This window comes from Eriocheir sinensis, chromosome 15 (genome assembly GCF_024679095.1).
Source record: "Eriocheir sinensis breed Jianghai 21 chromosome 15, ASM2467909v1, whole genome shotgun sequence".
Lineage (NCBI taxonomy): Eukaryota > Metazoa > Arthropoda > Malacostraca > Decapoda > Varunidae > Eriocheir > Eriocheir sinensis.
The window spans coordinates 12,070,518-12,093,334 of record NC_066523.1 but is presented as its reverse complement, the minus strand read 5'-3'; the positions used below and the strand labels follow the sequence as shown (position 1 = coordinate 12,093,334).

The window sequence follows — 22,817 nt, the reverse complement described above, 5'->3', positions numbered from 1 at the left end:
AGACAGACTTGCTCGTCTTGCCCAGGATGATCTCACTGTCCACCCAAGTGCTGAATACACCTATAATAATGTTAAGAGTATGTTGATCTTGAACTTGATTTTTAATGCGCAGGGCACCTGTATAGGTACATATAACACTCAAATGTATATCTATTAAATGTAGTTTCGTACATTTTCCTTCCTGGTAATACTCTTTGAAATGGTCAAGCTTCACATAATGATTACTTATACTTACACCAAGCTATTGAAGGAGCACAAATACCAAATTAACCCATTTTCAATCAGCATGCAAGGGAGAATGAACTGCTGATAAGTAAGCTCTGCACCTACTGTTTGGCCAGGTACTCAAATCAAGACCCATGAAATCGTTGCCTAGACATTAGAACCTTCGCAAGATAGGGTTTTAAATAAAAATTACCCAAAATTATTAAATATATTTACAATTATAGTCTGTACATACAATAATACTTGCATGATGCTGGTAGTCCTCATTCTCCAAAGACAAAATCTACAACAAAGAACAAATATATATGTATGTAACTCTGAAAAGGTCACCTATTTTTTAATAATGAACACATGATGAAACAAGATGTTGAGATTCTGAGCCTACACCTTGAAAACAAATACATAGGCCTGGAAATTTTTGTCTGTACCAAACATAATAACATAGGATGGATATGAGATCATGGAAATATCTTTGTGACTAACATTTTGATAAGTTTTGTTAGTATAAAAGTAGACTTATTTACAATATTGACAATAACAATGAGTGACACTTGAAGCAAGATGGTGACCCCTTAGGGGTAAAAACAACATAGGCTATGAGTAATCAACAAACACTCTGACATTACCTAATATCAAATTCCATCTGTCTGACTTGCTGGAAAAACATGTTTGTCACTCCTGAAAGTAAAGTGTGTGAAAGTTTCCCTTCAGAATAAAAGGTAAGGTAAAGTTGGGAGCATATGCTATAGCTGCACATGGCCTCTGTGCTCATCTCCATCACAGTGGCACTTGAGCCTGTGATGGGAAGAATCCATTGCCCTGTGAAACAGGGCAAGTGCAACATCCTGGTTAGCACAGATTACCTTTCCCAGGTTTCCCCAGGTACCCATTTAGCAACCAGGCCAAAAGGGAGGATGAACAGATGAGTAGTCTGCACACTGACTGCCCAGGCCAGGATTCGAACCCGAGATTCATAGCTAGGCACACTAACCACTGCACCACAGGGACATATTTTATTGGATATCAAAGGCCCATATTCAAAAGGCACCTTAGCTACTGCCAATGACTCACAAGGCTTTTACTTTTAGTGACAAATAAGCCTTGTAAGACACTGCCAAATGAGCTAAAAATTAAGAGGACAAGTTTAGACCAAAGTTTTGTTTGGATGTGAATGGATCTAAGCAAAAGGAAGTTCCCAGTAATATGAACTAAATGTTATCTATTTTCATATATTTCCCTTTGTAGATCTTATGGTAAATGAATATTGTCAACTGTCAAGGAACTGGCACTTTTTGTTTTCACTCCCTATCATTCAGTGATTCATAATATTAAAGTATAGCCTCAGTACTTCATTATTCCTTCAAATTTCTTTAAAACTGGCTATTTACCATACTTTCCATGATTTCTCTGCTTTGAATATCCATAAATATTAATCCCAAACATACATTCAGATTGGAAAATAAGTAACAATCTCATTTTTTTGTGTGTGTGGATTAGCTGGCAAAGCAATTTTAAGTAAACGGTGGGCATAAATCAACTTTTGTTATTATTAATTCACATCTATGGTACATGAGAATCAAGAAATGTCTTCAAATTCTACTGCTTCCACATTATAGATAGGTAAGGTAGTGGACTGGGTCTACCCATTCACCCACTTCTTACCTGAAAATCAATATAAAAATTGGTCCTGATTCTACTTAAAACTTATTCATTATCCAACATCTTTTCCTATGATTTGCAAGCCGCTTATTAACTAGTTCATAATTAAATAGCCCAACATAGCATTAATAGCAAAGAATCCCTTTCCTTCAATAAGAATGTACCCTTTATCAATGATAAATTATATATCCCAAGAATATACTACGAGAGAAGACTCCTAAATAATATGGGATTTGTATGGCAGAATTTTTCATGTCTATAACTTTCACTACAATTGCTTCATATAACAGATACTACATACTGTATGTTTGTATTCTGGGAAATACTCGTAATAATGGCGGCACATGTACTAGGGAAATTATAAAAATTATGCCATATAAATTTTCATAAATTTGCTCAGCATTTACATGAACTTTCTGCCATTTAGTGCAATTTCAAGAATATACTAGTAGTGATGGCAATCAAATACACAAGACAAAAAGTTCTTTTAGACCATCTACTGAAATGGTACACACATATGTCACCCTACACAACTTCTAAAACAAATTATTTTTGTTCAGGTACAAACTCAACAGCACTGTCATTCCATTGGTTATCAAAGAATCTTGCAAGTCACAGCTCATGTTTATCTTGAAAATTTTCAGTTCTGAAGTCACAGTTGAGTTAGGTTAGGCTATTAAAGGATCATACAAATTACAACTCATTCTTTTTTTCAATTCTTTAGTCACTATCAGATATATAACTTTGAATAACTTTTTTTTTCACCTTTATTTGCCTTCCACCTCCACCCTCCCTCTTCCTTTACTTTTCAGCTCCATGAAAATCTACATGACCTCATATACATTTACAACAGTTACATACTTTAACACAGACTCCCTACCTTTCACAGGCTAATAAAAAAACATTCAGTTCAAATGACAACTCTACTAATATAAACATCCATTTATTTAATGTAGATTATTCAACTCTACGCCTGGAGAGGAATTACTAGGCCTTTCCCTATTCCTCCCATCTCAGAAAAAAACATCAAACTTCAGCTAGTCACTGTGACACCAAGTTGAGTAGTAAAGAAGGAAACAGCTCTTAAGCTAGGCATATTTGAAACCATGTAGCCCTGCTAGAGTTACAGCAAAACCCTACTTGTCTCCAAAGTGTAATGTTGCACCCAAGCATTAAACATAAGAAGTCTGCAAGATGCCAGAAGATCTATGCTTTTGTGAACCTAACCCAACCCTTTGGTCGTGAGTTCAACACACCACCATTAAGCCATCCCATGCCACACAAGCTGAGCAGTGAAATGCTCAACTCCTCACAGCTTAGTGACTTTTCACTATTGTATGGATATTACATGTTGCATTTTCATTATTGCAACTGTATGAATATAAAAGGTAGCATTATAACACTTCTATATTTCATAAAAAAAAAAAAATAAATAAAAAAATAAAAAAAAAAAAAAAATAAATAAAAACACTTTGATATGAAATATGAGACATACAAATATATAAAGCTCTTTAGAATATACATCAACTTAATTACAGCCCCATGGCCTATCTATGCAGGGTGGGCACATGCTTACATTATAATGAGTCAATAATTATTGACACAAAAATTAGCTATGATGACAATAATGTCACTGACATCTAATGGTATTTCACAGCCCATTTTGAAGGACTGAGGTCAGTGAATGGCTTTCAATTGAAAAAGGATACTGTGCTAACTCACTATTTTTTCTATCTTTATCAAGTCATCAGTCATCCCTTTTCCTATTTTGACTATTTCAACTCAACATTTTCTTACACAGCCACTTCCCATATCCAACCACCTAGGTCATCCCTGTCTGCTGACTCTCCCAGCCATACCAGTGAAATTTCTTTTCATCACTCTTGGCTCAAAATTGTTACCAACAAAGGGCATTTTCCTCTACTAACCTGACATTTGATGTTTTCCTTTCCACATGCACATGAATAATTCATGGACATCAAAGAAATGTGCTTATGTGTATCAAACCTGATAAGTAGCAAATAGTATTGTGCTGATGATAAGAATGGCTATTCTAAGGCAGTCAATGCATTAAAACAATATGTACATGATAGGTGAATCAGGAGAATACCTACATGATTAAAAGAGCAATTCTTGGCAAAAAAACAGCAGTCAACAATGAACTAATGAGATTAACAGCATGGTTGTCCAGGATGTGTGTCCCACTAATGTGAACAATGCCTTCTCCAGGATGTTCCACAATTTTCCCATCAGAAGTTATTCCTTGAAAGAAAAAACATGTTTAAATTGCATTCCTTGGGGATGTAACATCAAATATCTTACTAGCATATACTTTAACAAATACAAACCAATTTTACCAGACAGCCATATAACTACATAAAATCTATCACTATATCCTCAATTTTACATAACATGAATGGAATATAATATTCTATTACTTTATTAATAGCTTAGACTTTGTGACTACATGCTGTAAAAGAGTGACTAGGGCAGATGTCTCCATTCTCTCTACATAATATGCTTCCTTTTTGCATCACCAACACTTCCACTGCTGCCTCTCTCATACATGTAAGCATCAGTTCTACCAGTCCATTTGACTGGTGGTCTCCTAGTCACACTGTAGCTACTCTCCTATTTGACTCTCATGCACCCTCCACATGAACTTTAAATTCTGCATCCTCATCACATACCCAGTCAACCTTAATGTATTATGCTTCACTCGTGATCACCCATGTCACCATTCCCCTCTAAACACCTTCAACTCATCTTCACACCATATATTTGAAGATTCTAATGATGAACTCTTCCATATTGTTAGCTAACACGATTCTCATCTAGTACTATGTGCAAGTCATTTATACATATTACAATTAATGAAGCAGTTAAAAGGATCCTTACTTACTATAAAAAAATGTAATACCTCCAGAATTTTTGTGTACATTCATACTTGTATCTAACTACCTAGAGAGCCATTCTTTATTACTCTACTGACTAAAAACATTCATGAAAATGCTCTTCTAGATGTAAAATAATGCTTAATTTTCCATTTTATTTCAAGAGAAACAGTACTAAATCCATGAACTATTCTAATTTAACATTTATCCAACTTCCCAGCTCCAAACACAAATGAAATGAAGATGAAAAGACCTTACCTGAATACTGCATTGTTGCTCCCAGTAGAGAGTCAATAATACTGCCAAGAAGACCCCCAGCAGCCCCTACCAAAACAATGGGCCACTGCGGGGGTGCAGCAATCATCACCGGCGAGGACACCAGCATTAACAACGTCAAGTAGTGCCCAACACCTACCACCAGGCCCCCTAAACAGCTGACCACCAGTCCAATGATGCTTATTCCTCCATTAGTACCTGAAACACATGATATAGTTCAAATAGTGTGTGTGTGTGTGTGTGTGTGCTATGGAATAGCCAACTGGCACTATAGGCCATATGTATATAAAAAATAAAAAAATAAATAAAAACTTCATTGCATTCAGCTGATCCACTGTCCCACTGGACTCATCCCCCCCACTTTCAGGTAGTTGTGTGGCTAACAGGTCAACTAAATGCATGGCAACCTTACATCCAGTTGCAGAGAGGTGACAGTGGCCACACTCATTAATTACGATGTCTCCTTTGCAAACAGTGCCCCCCCTTGCCCATACAACCCCTCAAGCAATGACTCTGGGACTTGGTCTTGGTTCAGGCATTTGTGTAATGCCACCATCTTGGCAAAACTTGTTGTGCAACACTGCATTATGTTGCACAACATTGCATGACTAACAAGTCAAACAGCATCTGGTAAGTACATATATACATACTTGTCCTCAGGAGATGCATTTCTGAGTGCAGAGTACCTGTGTAAACATGTTTGGCTGCATGAAATTTGATGGGGAACTTTCAGATACCCCATGTCTCCAGAAGTTCTGCTTAACCCTTTCAATGCACGTGGTGTGGGACACAACTATCCCCTCAGGCGCAGTCGGGCAGCCCAATGGGGGGTCTCTTTTAACCTCTGTATCTCATAAACTATTCATCACAGCTAAAAAACAAAAACACCTTTGGAAAGAGGAGGCCCAGATCTATGGGAGACGGTTATGTATGCCTCTCCTGCGAATGTACATGCACGTTCAGGGAGTGTTGAATGTGAACACTTACGTCAGTGCGTTCACGATGATCAGCCATTTTGAGGCAACTGCGGACATCTCTCCTTGAGGTTCTGGCAAGGTTGTATTGCCAACTGCAATATTTACAACTATTTGGTCAAAGAATCAGTCAGGTGATAGGTGAAACTATGCAAAAATGCCGCTATATTGGACAAGAACATCCACCAGTTACTCGTCCGTAGATTTTCCACGCTAGGCTGATATGATTTTTCACCAAATTTAGTGGAGAACCCACTCAATTGGCAATCCAGTGTTGTGAGAAATAGTGTTGGAACACTCTCATACGCGGGAGATTTGAGTGCAGCTGGAGCTCACAGCGAGCGTTTAGCACCACCAGCAAATGCGCCTACCGCTCACTGCGAGCATTTAGCTATGAAAGGGTTAATCAGCACCTCTGAATCCCCGCAGTTGCCAGTTGCTAGGGGTTCTACTGATTTATAGCTTTGATAACATTCCTTAACCCTTAGAGTATGTATGTAGTCATATATATCAGCAGCAGCCTTGGTCATGGTTACAGGTGCAGGTATATAACATAACCCATTTTCCACTGGAATACTTCAGTGAACATAATGTGGCAAAGGCGGCCATTCCCGCCTTCTTCTATGGCTTTGTTGACGAAGTGAAACAAGCAGTTCCGCCCGGAAGTCACATGAGTGAATGCTGGCAGCTTAATGGAAGAGGCACAAGGTGTGGCAGGAGCCGGCAGATGCCATGGAGCCCAGCCCAGTCCCGTCCCTGAGTGAGGCAAGGTGTTGCCTCGTGCTGCCCTTCGGTACTCTTTTGTGAGCCATCCGTGTGCCGTCAAAAGATCTCTCCACGGGATACCAAGCACCCAGAGATTGAACCACAGATAGGCAGTAGGTTGCTTTGTACGAGAGGAATGAGAATACAGGGAACTAAAGGAGGACAGTGTTTATTTTACCCGACTTGGCGGGACACACGAGACTGGCTAGCAGGGGCAAGAGACGAGGCCGGGCGAGGTGTACTGCAGGGCTGGAGGAAGAGGTAAGGCACTGGAGGTACAGATTCATCACCACTGCCACCCGCAACGAACCCGTGGCTGGCTGAAGGAGGCCAGGGTGTACGTGAGACCGGAGGACAAGGCAGGTTTCGTAACAATAACAAAAATAGGATAAGTGTACTTCTGCTAATTTTAGTGTAAATTTCAATTGGTAGCCTCCTCCTATCAATCAGTCCTACCCCAGATGTCGAGATGTGTGAACGTCATGTTCTTTTTCCTACTATTTTTTTTATACTGAGCCTAACTGGACAAACTGTACTGCCCTGAACAGAGGTCAGCACTCACTATGACTCCTAAGTCTCTCTCACACCCAGACCTGCTTAGAGGAGTGTCATTTACTCCTTATATGACACTCCTCTAAGCAGGTCTGGGTGCGAGAGAGACTTAGGAGTCATAGTGAGCGCTGACCTCCGTTCTAGGGCTCAATGCATTCAAGCTAAATATCATGCAAACAGGGTACTGGGTTTCATCTCAAGGAGCGTAAGCAATAGGAGTGCTGAGTCATCCTCAAACTTTATTTAGCACTAGTAAGACCTCATCTCGATTATGCGGTTCAGTTCTGTTCACCCTACAATAGAATGGATATCAAGATGTTAGAATCTGTACAGAGGAGGATGACAAAGATGATTCAGGGGTGAGAAACTTGCCTTATGAGGACAGACTGAAGCGTTTAAATCTATGCTCTCAAGGAAGGCGAAGGTTGCGAGGAGACCTGATCGAAGTCTATAAATGAATGAAGGGCTTCAATAACGGGTATGTCAATAGGGTTTTGGTTGTAAAAGAACCAAGTAGGACACGTAGCAATGGTTTTAAGTTAGATAAATTCAGATTCAACAAAGACATCGGCAAGAATTGGTTTATCAATAGAGTGGTGGATGAATGGAACAGGTTTGGCAGCCATGTAGTGGGTGCCAATACCATAGATACATTCAAGAAGAGGTTGGATAGAGTCATGGATAGTGAGGTAAGGTGGGGTTAGGATTACAGGAGCTGCCTTGTATAGGCCAACTGGCCTCTAGCAGACTCATTACATTCTTATGTTCTTATCTGTAAATATCCAGAAATACCAAGTACCCAGAAACATCCAGGAAAACACAGCTAAAGAACCACACTTCCCCCTCTCCTGTTCCCCCTAAAGTTCAAGTGAGGATTTACAACACAGATCATCATTAAATTCAAGGCAAGTCAAATTTAATGAGACCAGAATGAACCTGTTCAGTGATAGTACTGAAGTAACTGAGCTCAGAAAATAATAACTTTTGCATTACGCACCTACTAAGAAAAAGTCAGGGGTACAAGTTGCTAGTACATATACCCATAGCCTAGGAGATAAAGAAATTAACATGGCAGAATGATCTCAAGCTTCCAATATTCATACATCCACTCCTCAGCTTTCTCTCATGTACTGCTCTGTCCTATCACTGCATGTGACTGGTGGTCTCCAAACAGTCTGCAGTCTTTTAATACTTAACCTTCATACATTAAATACAGAAATGCTGTTGTTATAAGGTCAGATATTGTCCACATTACCTCTTGGGACAGAGTGCAAGTTGGTAATGAGCACAGGATCTCCAAAACTTAAGACTGCTCCTAATTCTGAGGCCCAAGTGTCTCCATTGCAACATGCTAAAGCTCCTGCAATGACATCAAAAAATTCTGCATTAATTCATATTTATTACCAAGCTGCACTTTACTTAACCCCTTCAACACGAGGACGAGTATACTGCGTCCTTGCGTGCCCCGTACCATATCCGAGGACATGCATCAGGGCTCGCTTTAGCCAATATACGAGTTATTTTATCTCTATATTTATGCTTACATCTCAACATTATCAATTAATTTATGTTTCTTTATGAGCACCATTTAATTCTGCATGTTTTCATATATAATACATAATGATTATGTTGAGTTTATGGCTGAAAACTTGTTATATTCAATAGTGACATTTGAAATTTGGCGCGTGCTGTGATCTCGGATACGGTGAGGGGCACTGTTTTGCCCGGCCGTAGTGAAGGGGTTAAAATGCTCAAAGCAATTTTAACATGTCAAAAATTTTTACTGCATTATTAGTTCAGTATCACTAATATGTGCTGGGAAAACACAAAATTTCAAGAAACCTTTTTTGTAAATTGATTCATTATTCCATACTTCAGAAAATAGCACACATAAAAATGTCATGACTTTTGATAGTGGTTATTTCTTTAGTAATCTTAAGGAAACTTTTGCAAGCATAAAAAGATCAGCTTGAACATTTTAATCTACTGTACAAACCTAAAACTGCAACACTAAGCCAAGAACACCGGTAGTTGTAGATTAAGTCAACTGGGTTTTCACCACAGCCACAATCTACAATATAGAACCAGGATATTAGACTGGCCACGCCTCCATTACATATGACTTGCACCCAGTTCCGTTCACCCCCTGCAAACAAGGGAGAAAATTAACAGGTGTTGCAACCTACTCCCTTTCATATACATATACTATCACTTATTTGAGCTCGTACTTTTTTTTTTATTTCCTGTTTATGAGATTTCAGCATGATGTAAATCAGAAGTTAACTAGCTCTAATATTTTGCAATAGATAAATTCTGCAATTTCACAGTAGTAATAACAACTTCAGATCATTACCTTCTTTAAAATTTGCTTCAGTTTTTCTTTTTAAAGTAGACTTGTATTTTGTAGCTTTGGAGGAAGACACAAAGAACACAAGAAGATTGATAAAAAAGGCATAGCTTCCAAGTGTTAGGAGAAAGCCCACAACAAGACCTGGAAAAACATTTAAAATTCAATTATTATTGCATGGAAAATCTCATTCTATATATATATATATATATATATATATATATATATATATATATATATATATATATATATATATATATATATATATATATATATATATATATATATATATATATATATATATATATATATATATATATATATATATATATATATATATATATATATATATATATATATATATATATATATATATATATATATATATATATATATATATATATATATATATATATATATATATATATATATATATATATATATATATATATATATATATATATATATATATATATAGTCAAACTTTGGTTTACGAGTCCCTTAGTTGACGAGTGTTTTGATTTACAAGCAAAAAAAATAACAAAACATGCCTTGGTTTATGAGCGGTGACTTAGTATACGAGCATCCTGTTTGTACACGTGAGGTGAAGGCTCATGAAGGGAAGGGGAGGATGCCGATAGACCGAATCTATCGGCTAACGTCAGCCTAGCCGACCAGTTCCCTTTGTTCACCACAAGACGAGAGTGGTTGCCACCTTGAGCTAAAAAAAATAAGGAATGCAACATACCATTCTCCAATACAGAACGAATCCATATTTTAAGGAACGGATGGCAACCCTGAAATTTCTCTAGCCTGCCATGACTGATAGCCGTTGCTGGTGAAGGGGGCAGGAAGGGGGGAGTGATGTTACGACACGTATTTTACACGTATTTCAGGACGACACTTCACAAACATAATTTTATGGATTGGTTTTGTGGTTCATCGAAAAATGCGCTCACTACAGTTTTAAAATACTACTGAATTTTATCTGCTTAACCATTCTGACAGCCAAATGCGGAACAAGTGGCATTCCGTATTCTAAGGAAAGGGTGGTATGTTGGCAACCCTAGTCTCAGTCCGCATTGTAAACTCGTAGAGATAATAACTGTGCACTCATGTCCGTTTGCATTTTACCTAGTTATAGTTTTACAGGGCCGGGTCTTTATGCTCATGTGGTTCCGTCTCTGTATCTACATTTATCCAACTTTTCCTTAAAGCTTTGCACACTCTTCGCCGATACTATATCCTCACTTAGTCCGTTCCAAACCTCTATATTTCTTTGCGGGAAGCTATATTTCTCTCTGTCTCAAGCATCTTCCCTTCCTCAATTTTTTACTATGTCCTCTAGTGTTCCTGGTGGTAATTCTTTCTTTTAGTAGTAGCCCCTCGTTATCTACTTCTTCCATTTTGCTCAATAATTTATAGATTTGTGTTAGGTCTCCCCTTTCTCTTCTTTATTCTAGTATTAGTAAGTCCATTTCCTGTAGTCTTTCCTCGTATGTCAATCCCTCCAGCTCTGGAACCATTTTTGTTGCCATCCTTTGTATTCTTATTAATAGTTGTATAATCACACTGTCCTGCCTGGGGGTTGGGATGGCATGTTCCTCCCTTCTCCCTTGTTGTTTACCTGCAACAATAAACTATCAATCAATCAATCTTCCTAGTTTCTTTGTGTGTTTCTTCTTATGGGGAGACCACACTGCCTCCGCATATTCCAATTTTGGTCTGATCATAGTGGTAATTAATTTTTTCATCATATCCTTATCCATGTTGTGGAATGCTATTCCTATATTTCTCACCATGTTATACGTATCACCGAATATCCGATTAACATGACTCTCCGGCTGTTTATTATCTTGCATTATTACTCCCAGATCTCTCTCTTGTACTTTCTTTAATGTTCCACCATCTCCCATTTTATATGTCCATTTTGGTCTTCTTTCACTTTTTCCCATTTCCATAGCATGACATTTCTTCACATTGAATTTCATATCCCACTCCATACTCCATTTCCAAATCTTGTTGAGGTCTTCTTGCAGAATTTTGCAGTCTTTACTGTTTCTTATATGTATTAGCAGTTTTGAATCGTCTGCAAACAGGTGTGCGATCTTTGTGTTTTCAGCACTACAGTGTGCGTTGTTTGTGCTTTAACAATGTCCCCAAGAAAGATGGTTAATAGGGATGGTGCAACAAAAAAGAAAACAAGAACGGCGGATACTATGCTCCCAACAAGAACAAGGTACGAGCATCGGCGGCTTGTATGCCCTCCTGGACATGACTGTCACTCCCGTTCACCCTCCAACTCGGACGATATGTCGGGTTAGCTTCACGTTGGTGGTCGAATGTAGTTCCAGTGCCTCGAGAATAGGGAAACTGTGGCTTCTAAACCCCGGTGCGAAGCATACACCTCGATCGTAATTAGCGGTTGCAGGAGCCTCCGTAACAACCATAACACTGTGATTTTTATTTTATTTTATTTATTATTGTTATTTAGTAAAATTACTTTAATTCTGGATAAAATAACATGTAAAATTATTTCTATAATATTTTTTTGAGATATGGGATGCATTAATGGGATTTACATTAATTTCACTGGGGAAATTCGTTTGGGTTTACGAGTGTTTTAGTGTACGATCAAAATTCCGGAACGAATTAAACTCATAAACCAAGGTGTGACTGTATATATCTATATCTATCTACCTATCAATCAATCAATCAATCAATATATATATATATATATATATATATATATATATATATATATATATATATATATATATATATATATATATATATATATATATATATATATATATATATATATATATATATATATATATATATATATATATATATATATATATATATATATATATATATATATATATATATATATATATATATATATATATATACACACACACACGCATATCAACTTACAACTGAATAATAAAATAAAAACTAATCCTTTCAAATTTTAAGTCCTACCTATTCATTTCATCCTTATAAAATACACGGATTACACGTCTGACTACAGACCAGAAGATTCCAGGTTGGAATCCTGGCAGGGTGTAGGTCTCTTACATTAGGCATCTTACATTCATAGAATAGACTTGCAATTGCAAATACTACATATTTGGATGAAGTAATAACTGTGATGCAAATGGTATTTTGTGGTTATCAAGGGGAAACCTCAGCATATGTATCATCTGCTCCAGAGGAGTGTTTTCTAGGACCCACTGTCTTGATTTTTACACTATGACAATATTTGTGATTTTTCTAACTAAAAGCTGCAGAACAATTATTTAACTTAAGAAATCAACCTACTCCTTGCATGTATGAAAGTATAGAAAGAGAGGTTAAAGCGGAAGCCGCCTGTGGATTAAAGTGGTGAAACGCTTGGGGTAACAGTAAGAGGAGAGATGCAGCAAGAGATAAACAAGGGATTGCAAAGTAAATTGATATTGACATATGGAAATAAAACATGGCAAGAACAAAAAGATTTGCAGAAAATTTGGTATGGATGCCAAGACTGAGAGGAGTGATTAATGAGTATTAGTAACAAAAGTAAAGTATATAAAGTATGTAACTGCCTTGGGTTTCCTTCAATGTCACCAATAAAAATCATATTCTTGTGTATCAGCAGCAATGTCTCTAAAGTCTAAACAATGCTTGATACTTAGGAGCATCTGAGGAGTAATACTAAATGAACTTTCCATTACTAGATAAACCATGCTTGCTGACAATAACTTCTTTCTTTCAAATGGTTTATATGATAATAAGTAGATAATAAGTAGGGGTAAATATGCAGACTGACACAAAGAAATAATAGTTTTCCTAATGACCAGGATACAAAGCTTTCTTCCAACTCACCACATATGGCCCCACTGAAGGAAATGGAGCCCTTCCTCAGACCCCACCAAGCCACCACCAGGGGGAACAGGGTGGCACTCAGCCATCTGGAGGGTTCAATAACACTGCCTGAAAAAATCATGAAAACAAAATAAATGAAAAATACATGCAACAGCACAAGGGATAATACTAAGGTTAAGTATATACAACCATTAGGTTAAAATTCCAGATGAAGATAACCAAGATCCCTGATGAGGCTATATAACAATATGAAGAGGAGATCTAAGCCAGTGACATCGTTAGCCTTGGGCTTCCGGGGCTTGAGCCCCGAATGTTTTGACTCCAGCCCCAAACCTTTTTTCACCCCTGGGCCCCTCTAAAAAATAATAAACAAATATTCTCAAAAAACCAAAAAAAAAAAAAAAAACACTCTCACCGCCAAGCGCTAAGCGGTGAGAGAGACAGTGTGGACTGGACACTCGGCACTGCATTCAAATTTTAACTGCCATCTGCCTCATGCAGGGCTCCAGCCGCTCCACCACCACGAGGCTCAGTGGGGAGTGGGGAGCGGTGGAGTCGATACACGCTGCACGAGCAGCTCTTCATTCCTCAAGTGCTACGGTAGCTGTATGTGTTTCTTAAGTACATGGTGGTGAATGCAAACAGGTCCTCCCCAACATCTTTTTTTTTTTTTTCGCTCACTATAAACTTCAGACCCTGATGTATTTCTCTTTGCCCCGAATGTTTTTGAGCCCTAGAAATGACCCTGGTCTAAGCCATAGTTATATTTTTTATGCAATAAAGACATCTTGCTGTAACATAATCACTCAAGATTTTACAAAAAACACCTTACTTTTGGGAGCTTCACTGTTCAAGCAGCAATTTCCTGAAGTGATAATAATATACTGAAATTTCTGCTGCAAACTGGTCTGACATGGCTTTTTAATCCTATGAATATCCCCTCCTGCCATCCTCTTATTCCACTATGATGTATTCTCTTTACATGTTGCATATATAAACTCCTCTCATTCTATGTGTACGAGTGGCTTCTTCCTTACACTCTCTAAGCCTTATACTAATGCTTCATCCCTCAGCACATCTATACAGTACTTTTATATGGTACTGTGCATTCTTAAAATGATTTCAAACCTAACATTTTCTGCTCTCTCAGACATATGAAGCTTCATTTGTTTTGGTATGATCATGTGCTGGAATCATGATCACCAGCCAGTGCCCTACTCCTTATGAGCTAAGAGCTACATATTGATATATACATCTCTGGGTACAGTTGGGACCAAACATCATACCCAAACACACCCAGGAGGCAGGACACATTACCCATCTGAGGCACAGTACACACTCACTGCTGGGCAGAAAGGGGGAACAGATGAAAAAGTCTGCTCATCCATCTCACAAGCTTACACATTTTCACAATATTTTCTTAACATTACAATTCCCTCCTTACATTTAGAATATTACCAAGCAGTACTAGAGCAGGCACTGCTCCTTGCCTAATCCCTTTCATCTTTGCTTGCAGACAACTGCTCCAAACTAGATTCTTTCATACATTTTCTCCTCACTACTACTCTGACAATCTGTATAATGCAACTTTAGTTTTTAGTTATGCATATGAATACATAGAAACAAATCATTCAGTTTATCCAATAAAGCACTATGATTGCTACATCTGTTATCATATACACACCACAAGGATGTAACATTTCTGAAACTCATGTTTATTTTGTGCAAAAAGTGTCATTATTCAGGAGAGTGGACTGGTGTTCTTTTTTTTTTCAGTAAAGGAAGCAGCTCGAGAGCAAAAAAAAGGTAATGGAAAAAAAAAAAAAAAAAAAAAAAAACCACTTATCACTACCCCTATATAAAGTTTAGAAGAGTGGCTAAAAGAGAGGTCAATTTCGGGAGGAAAGGTGTCTCGATACTCTCCTTTTGAAAGAGTTCAACTCATAGGCAGGAGGAAATACAGATTAAGGAAGACTGTTTCAGAGTTTACCAGTGTAAGGGATGAAAGAATGAAGGTTAACTCTTACATAAGGGATTTGGACAGTATAGGGATGAGCTACAGTAGAAAGTCAAGTGCAGTAGGGTTGTGGGAGGTGAGGAGGCATGCAGTTAGCAAGTTCAGAAGAGCAGTCAACATGAAAATATCAATAGAAGATAGAGAGGCAACATGGCAGCAGAATTTAAGAGGTGAGGAAAGGGGTTGATGAGACGAAGAGCCTTGGACTCTACTCTGTCCAAGAGAGCTGTGTGTGTGGAGCCCCCCACACATAAGATGCATACTCCACATGATGGTTGTGCCATCATTTTTTGTTTGAGATGTGTTGTCAGCCATAAACAATTTGAATTAGTCCACATTCATAGCCTTTAAATATTTTGAAACATTTGATCAGTTTCTAACAAAGGCAATGTTTCTCAAGTGAGAACATAGTGAGATGGGAGCCTTTCATCGTAAGGTTTGTTGTGCAAGGAAAAGATCGTCTTTGTTGCTCTATGTTAAACACCTTCCAGTTTAGCAATACCCTTCGTATGGTGGGGAGACGAAACTGTACCACGTATTCCAAATGGGGTCTGACTAAGCTATTATATAGAGGTAGTATTACATCTTTATTCTTAAATGAAAAGTTCTATTAACCCATCCACTGCAATTGGCATGGATTCAGCTTTCACTGGTAGCCTGGTAACATATACTCCCAGGTCTTTCTCTGCCTCTGTGGTGGATAGTGGAGTATTTCCCATGTGGTATTGGTATGCTGGATATCCCCTCCCAAGGTGCATGACTTTATACATTTTTCTTCATTGAATTGTAGCAGCCACTTTTTGTTCCACTCCTGTAGCTTGGTGATGTCTTCTTGTAGGAAATCCACAGTCAAAGGGTAAATAAAAGCCTTGTTTGCTTTATGTGCCTTATGTACTAATGCTTAAGTGAGGTAGGAGATTGCTTGTCATCTCTTGCCTTCAGCTGCAGTCATCAGATTGCTCCACCAAAAGAAGGCAGAATGTGTATGTCCTTCCCGGCGGTACACAGCCTCCTCCTTGGTAAGACCTTCAGAGTGCCTCCTCATGGCACTCTTGGTAACTGGGACCTTGAAGTCCCAGACTAAATCTCCGGATGATCTTGGAACAGGTTGAATCTCTATAGGCGTTCTGTGCATGTTCCATTGACATGTTGACACACCCTGCCCCTCCACTGAGGAGGTGGTGGCTGAGTGGTCAACGTACGGGTGTGGTGAGCCCAAGGACCTAGGTTCAAGTCCCATTGATATATACTGACAATTTTCAACCATCGCCGAGTGGCAGAAGATTACCTACATGCTGTCCAGATCTTCAATCAATCCTAAATTTAGCAACTTCGTTCAAGTTGAGAACTGGGGGGCAGCATGGGCTGAGCAAGGCATACATGAGGGCAGCCACTGCCTGCACCACTAACTGGATGGGATCATCCAAGATACCCCTTAAGAGAGCCTACCAATGCTATAGGCAGCACAAAAATAAAATAAACTAATAAAAAAAAACAGGCAAGTGGGGCTTGTAGCAATGGTAGGCAATCTACCTATGAGAGGTACAGCTATGACTACAAACCCAGGCAGGTGGGGCTCATTAGCTATGATAGGCAATCCCCCAAGGCCTTCAGCTGAAAACTGAGGTTGTCTGTCAGGAAGGGCATACGAGGCACAAAAAACACTATATACAAAGATGAATGACAACAACATTGTACCAACAGCCTAACCTCATAAAAGATTATGGGAAAATCTGATTTTAAACAGATGATGATGATGAAGATATGGGTATTCTTGAATTCTTTCACAAACTTACTGGAAAAGTGGAAAACTTATTTGATTTGTGTGGCAGGGCCAAACACAGGCATGGAATTATTCCAGAATTACACCCAACTGGTGGTTGACATTAGTTTATTCATTTTTTAATAGACTTAATATCTTCAAGGTAGTGTCCTTGTTCTGTTCTCTTCCTCATAATGATCAACAATATGACTACAAATATAGAAAGTCAACTCTATCATTCACAGATGAGACCTGAATCTTTAGACCCATAAGTGGAATACAAGACAAGGAAAAATTACAAAATTAAAAGAGAATATCATAATTGAGCAGAAAACAACATGAAATTTAATGAAAGAAAATCCCCTATTTTCAACAATAATAGTCCTTGAATTGGATTTTGAAAGCATTTCCATGATTGTTGAACATTTGTAGAAAAGATATATGAAGAGCTAGTGATGTTTCATAAGGTAGGTACCGGTAATGAAATACTGGCACGGTACTAAAACAAATTTTTACTGAGAAAAGTAGTGGCGATAGATTAGTACCTATCTGTTAAGGTGGAGTTCTTTTAGTTCAAAAAACACATCGTGATAGGACTTAGGTTCAGGGATGGCCTTCTCTGTGAGTGCAACAACTCAGTACAAATATAGTTTCTCTGACTAAGGAAATTCACTAGAATTGACAAGGTGTTTTATTCATATTTTTCTCCATATTTTACATGATTTTGCTCTTTCATTATTTGGATAAATAAGTATACATGTTCCCCCACCCAAAATAAACTGTATTTTCCATGTCTCAAACTTTGAAGACGATAGAACAGGGAGCAAGAAGAAAATGGATGACATAATCTCTCTTGTGCGTTGTTTATTACCAATTTGTATATGCTGTAAAGTCTGCTTTTTTTTAATGGAAAATGAAAGTGACCTACAAAATCTGGTCAGTGTTTTTTATAGTGTCTGTAAAAGGAGAAAGCTGAAAGTAACTGTCAACAAAAGTAAAGTGATGGTTTGTGAGCGAAGTAGAAGTTAGGTTGTAGATTTTGTATGCCCATATAGAGTGGGAATTGAATGTGAAAAAGAATGCAAAATAATTCTGAATGTTGAAGAAATGGAGGTCAATGAGTTTCAGTACCTTTGATCAGTTATGTGTAAGCATGGTGGTACGGAGGGAGAGATAAGAGAAAGGGCATTACAAGGAAGAAGGGTGGTAGGGTCTTTGGGACGAATCATGAATGGCAGAAGTGTGAGCATGGAGGTAAAGAGGGATTTGAGAAATACAATAGTAGTACCAACCCTCACATACTATGCAAGTGAAATGTGGGCCTGGAATGAAAGTCAGAGGTCTAGAGTGCAGGCAGTGGAAATGAGTTATTTGAAGAGTGCTTGTGGTGTGAGAAGAATGGATGGAATGAATAATGAAAGTGTGTACGAGCGTTTTGGAATATGTCACGGGGGTGAAGGGAAGAAGTGTGGAGTTGTGGAAGAAGTGAAGCAACAGACTTTAAAGTGGTTTGGCCACATGGAGCGATTGGAGGAGAGTAAGATGACCAGAAGGGTGTATGTGAGTGAGCTAGAGGGAGGGAATGCTAGAGGACGACCTCCAGTGAAATGGAGGGATAGGGTGCAAGAGTACGTTAGGGAGAGGGGGGAAAGATCTTTGAGAAACTTTGAGCAGGAAAGGAGGGAGTGTCTGGATAGAGAAAGTTGGAAGCTCTTCTGCCATGGCCATCCCCTGGTGGGAGCTCCAAGGAGCAGGCGTCGATGAAATGATGAATGATGATGATACCTATGGTGCTGGTAGGTTTTCTTGTTGGGGCCTGATGGTCAGCCCCAGTCCATTATGGCACAGGCAAGTGTTTATAGGGTAAAGATTCGTATTAGGTCCGTGCCAGTATCTCATAATCTACTTTGTGAAACATCAGTATCTCTTCATCTATCTTTTCTACAAACCTTCAACAGTCATGGAAACGCTTTGAAAATCCAATTCAAGGACTTTTTTTTACTCTTGAAAATAGGGGATAATGTTTACGGAAGCGCGTCGCCTCCTCTGGCGACGGACGTGACGACACTGCAGCCGCCGCAGCCATAAAATAGCTCGCAGAGGGTTTAGGGTCGGGGAGCATATTTAAACTACTCCAACCGAACTTTACGACCTACTAACAGGGGGGCTGTGCCCCCCTTGACCCCCCCTTCTAACCAGGGGGAGGCATAGCCCACCCCTGGACCCCCCCCACATGTATATGTAACTTATTTCAGCAAGGAGGTATTTCTCGCAACACCAGCTGCACCGTCGCCAGAGGAGGCAACGCGCTTTCATAAACATTATCCCCTATTTTCAAGAGTAAAAAAAAAGTCCTTGAATTGGATTTGCAAAGCGTTTCCATGACTGTTGAAGGTTTGTAGAAAAGGTATATGAAGAGATACTGATATTTCATAAGGTAGGTAATGAGATACTGGCACGGACCTAAAACGAATCTTAACCGTTTATAGTGGCTTATAGTACACAACTCAATCTAATTATATAGATAGACAGGCATGCCAGTAGATCAGGGTTGACCCTAAATGGCTGTTATGATGTCGGCTCATTCATGAATATTTGTTTCATGATTTGGGGTGACCAACCTGGTGAGCAAACCAGTGTTCCTGGCCAATGTTTAGCTAACCTGAGCAGTCTTTCCCACACCGTTCAGATGCTATTTTTTCAGGAAGTGTCACTTAGTAATCTTACAAATTGACCAGTGGGGGAATATTCACGAAAGAGTAGCCTACTATTTTCAAAATGTTGACTGCTAAATTTCTGGACAAAATATAATGCTGTTTATTATGGAGATAATATTTTTCTCCGGAATTCACTAAATGATTGACTTTTCAATGCCTTTTGTGCACCCGCCGCCACAGCCGCAAAATAGCTTGCAGAGGTTTAACTTGGGGGACCCGTGGGAAATCAGGGTTTTTGGGTGGGGGAGCATATTTAAACTACTCCAACCAAACTTACCAGGGGAGAATATATTAAATTGCCTCAGTACACAGTCATGTCTACTCATATCTAGAGCAGAGTGTTCAGATCAGCCAAATTTATACCATTCCCATGTCACCTGTACTCACCAGGTTGGTCCATCCATTCTCTATAGCATGACGAGGAAACATAGTAGCAAAAGCTGAGTGCGTCAAATATTACCTGGAAGAACTGGTTGCTGTCCACTGATACAGAATGACAGACCTCAAGAGTGGATACAGAATGACACACCTCAAGTGCATATAATAATACATCCTTTACTAAAACACTAGGCATATCAGGAATAAAACCATAAGCTCACGAGTCAGACTTGTAAAAGTAGAATTATATCCAAGTTCTGCTCTTGCAGTGGTTATCATGTTTACAGCTGCTGTTCCTCGGCAAGTCAGGCTGTGAACCACCACTGCAGGCACGCCCCCCTGGCCCCGCCTTTCATTACATGCCACTGCACTCATGGCACCACTTACTTGTGAAGTATTTTATTGGCTTCGCTGAGTAATAGCGTATGCGTAGTCGCCTAGCCTTGCCTAGCCTAGCCTAGTAAATGCTGAGTACTTGTAAGGTTTCTGCTACTTACCGCCTATTACAGATGACAGGAATGCATTGGACAACCACAATATCACAGATACTGGGAGAGTGATGAAGAGCAGGAGTAAAAACGTCCCCCGCATGACTCCCGCAAGGCACAGCACCACCACACACCCTCCTCCCGCCCTGCCGCCTCAACACTGCCAGCTAAGCGGCTGTCACTGGCGGTTCGGCAGTGCCATTGCCTTGGAGTGCCTCTCCCAGGCTCCCCGCCGGCAGGGTTGCCAGATGATTGACAGCACTTTTCTGGGAAAAAAAGGCAAAAAATTCTGGGGTTAAGATTCGTTTTAGGTCCGTGCCAGTATCTCATTACCTACCTTATGAAACATCAGTATCTCTTCATATATCTTTTCTACAAACCTTCAACAGTCATGGAAACGCTTTGGAAATCTAATTCAAGGACTTTTTTTTTACTCTTGAAAATAGGGGATAATGTTTACGAAAGCGCGTCGCCTCCTCTGGCGACGGTGCAGCCGGTGTTGCGAGAAATACCTCCTTGCTGAAATAAGTCACATATACATATGTGTCCTGGGGCGTAGCCCCCTGGTTAAAGGGGGGTCGAGGGGCAGCCCCCGTTAGTAGGTCGTAAAGTTCGGTTGGAGTAGTTTAAATATGCTCCCCAACCCTAAACCCTCTGCGAGCTATTTTACGGCTGCGGCGGCTGCAGTGTCGTCGCGGCCGCCGCCAGAGGAGGCGACGCACTTCCGTAAACATTATCCCCTATTTGCAAGAGTGAAAAAAATGTCCTTGAATTGGATTTTCAAAGCGTTTCCATGACTGTTGAAGGTTTGTAGAAAAGATATATGAAGAGATACTGATGTTTCATAAAGTAGATTATGAGATACTGGCACGGACCTAATACGAATCTTTACCCATTCTGGATATTTCCTGAAATATATATATATATATATATATATATATATATATATATATATATATATATATATATACATATATATATATATATATATATATATATATATATATATATATATAGAGAGAGAGAGAGAGAGAGAGAGAGAGAGAGAGAGAGAGAGAGAGAGAGAGAGAGAGAGAGATTTGGAATACACAGTACAGTACGTATTATAAAAGTATATTTTTTCTTACCTTACATATCTTCTGAATCATTTGATTTGTAGCTACATATTAAATTATATTACATATCATATTACTCTCTTACACTTGGGCAAAATGCAGCCCGGCGCAACAAATTCATGATACTTGTAATAACAGTCTCGTGAGAGTATTAAAAATCACGAAGTCACAACGACTGTGAATGGCATCCCTGATATTATTATGACTTAATTTGCTATCTACTACCTTTACTCGTATGTTTTCGGTAGAATCTGGCTTTTTTTTTTGCTGTGCGTCTGTATTTTTCCCCGCTATGTAAAACCGATCACGCATATGACACGATTCAGATATATCGACGGGATTGGCACTTCCATGGCAGCCACAGCGGCATATTTTAAACGTTAAGAGACTTCAAAGAGCATTGTCATGTCCATCATGTGCAGACTAATCCCAGAAACACTCATGTGTATGTAGATATATAATTATTAGTTATTTCAAGAATAAATCACTGTAATTTGATCATATAATAATACTATATCGCACTCACTTGCGGGCAAGGCAACGAGTCGAGAGCCAGACTGAGCCTCAAGGACCACGTGACACCGCCGCCATGGACACACCGCCTCGGCCACTCCACCTCTGCACTTATTACCTCCACCTCCTTCAGCACTTTCCGCCGGCTTTTTTCGGCCTCAAACACACTTCCACGATGTTACCAACCTTTATCACCACGAATCCCGCTGCCAGTCCTTCGAAGCACACCGTAATTCTGTATATTTCACTCAAAATCCCTGCT

General features: G+C 39.0%; 1 protein-coding gene across 2 annotated transcripts; it reads right to left on the bottom strand.

The window, feature by feature from the left end:
• Positions 1 to 419: 419 nt before the first annotated feature.
• On the bottom strand, positions 420 to 21,180 carry LOC126998919 (transmembrane protein 19-like). Of its 2 annotated transcripts, none has more exons than XM_050861179.1 (7): positions 20,937 to 21,180; positions 13,566 to 13,673; positions 9,699 to 9,836; positions 9,342 to 9,416; positions 8,601 to 8,705; positions 5,037 to 5,252; positions 420 to 4,146 (listed from the first exon to the last, which is right to left on the bottom strand). In XM_050861179.1, exons 1-7 carry the CDS (start codon positions 21,028 to 21,030, stop codon positions 3,995 to 3,997), a joined length of 888 nt encoding a protein of 295 aa, XP_050717136.1. In that variant the 5' UTR covers positions 21,031 to 21,180; the 3' UTR covers positions 420 to 3,994. The 2 variants fall into 2 exon arrangements, with proteins under 2 accessions (XP_050717136.1, XP_050717135.1); XM_050861178.1 differs by having other exon boundaries at positions 9,342 to 9,491; positions 20,937 to 21,175.
• Positions 21,181 to 22,817: the final 1,637 nt, after the last annotated feature.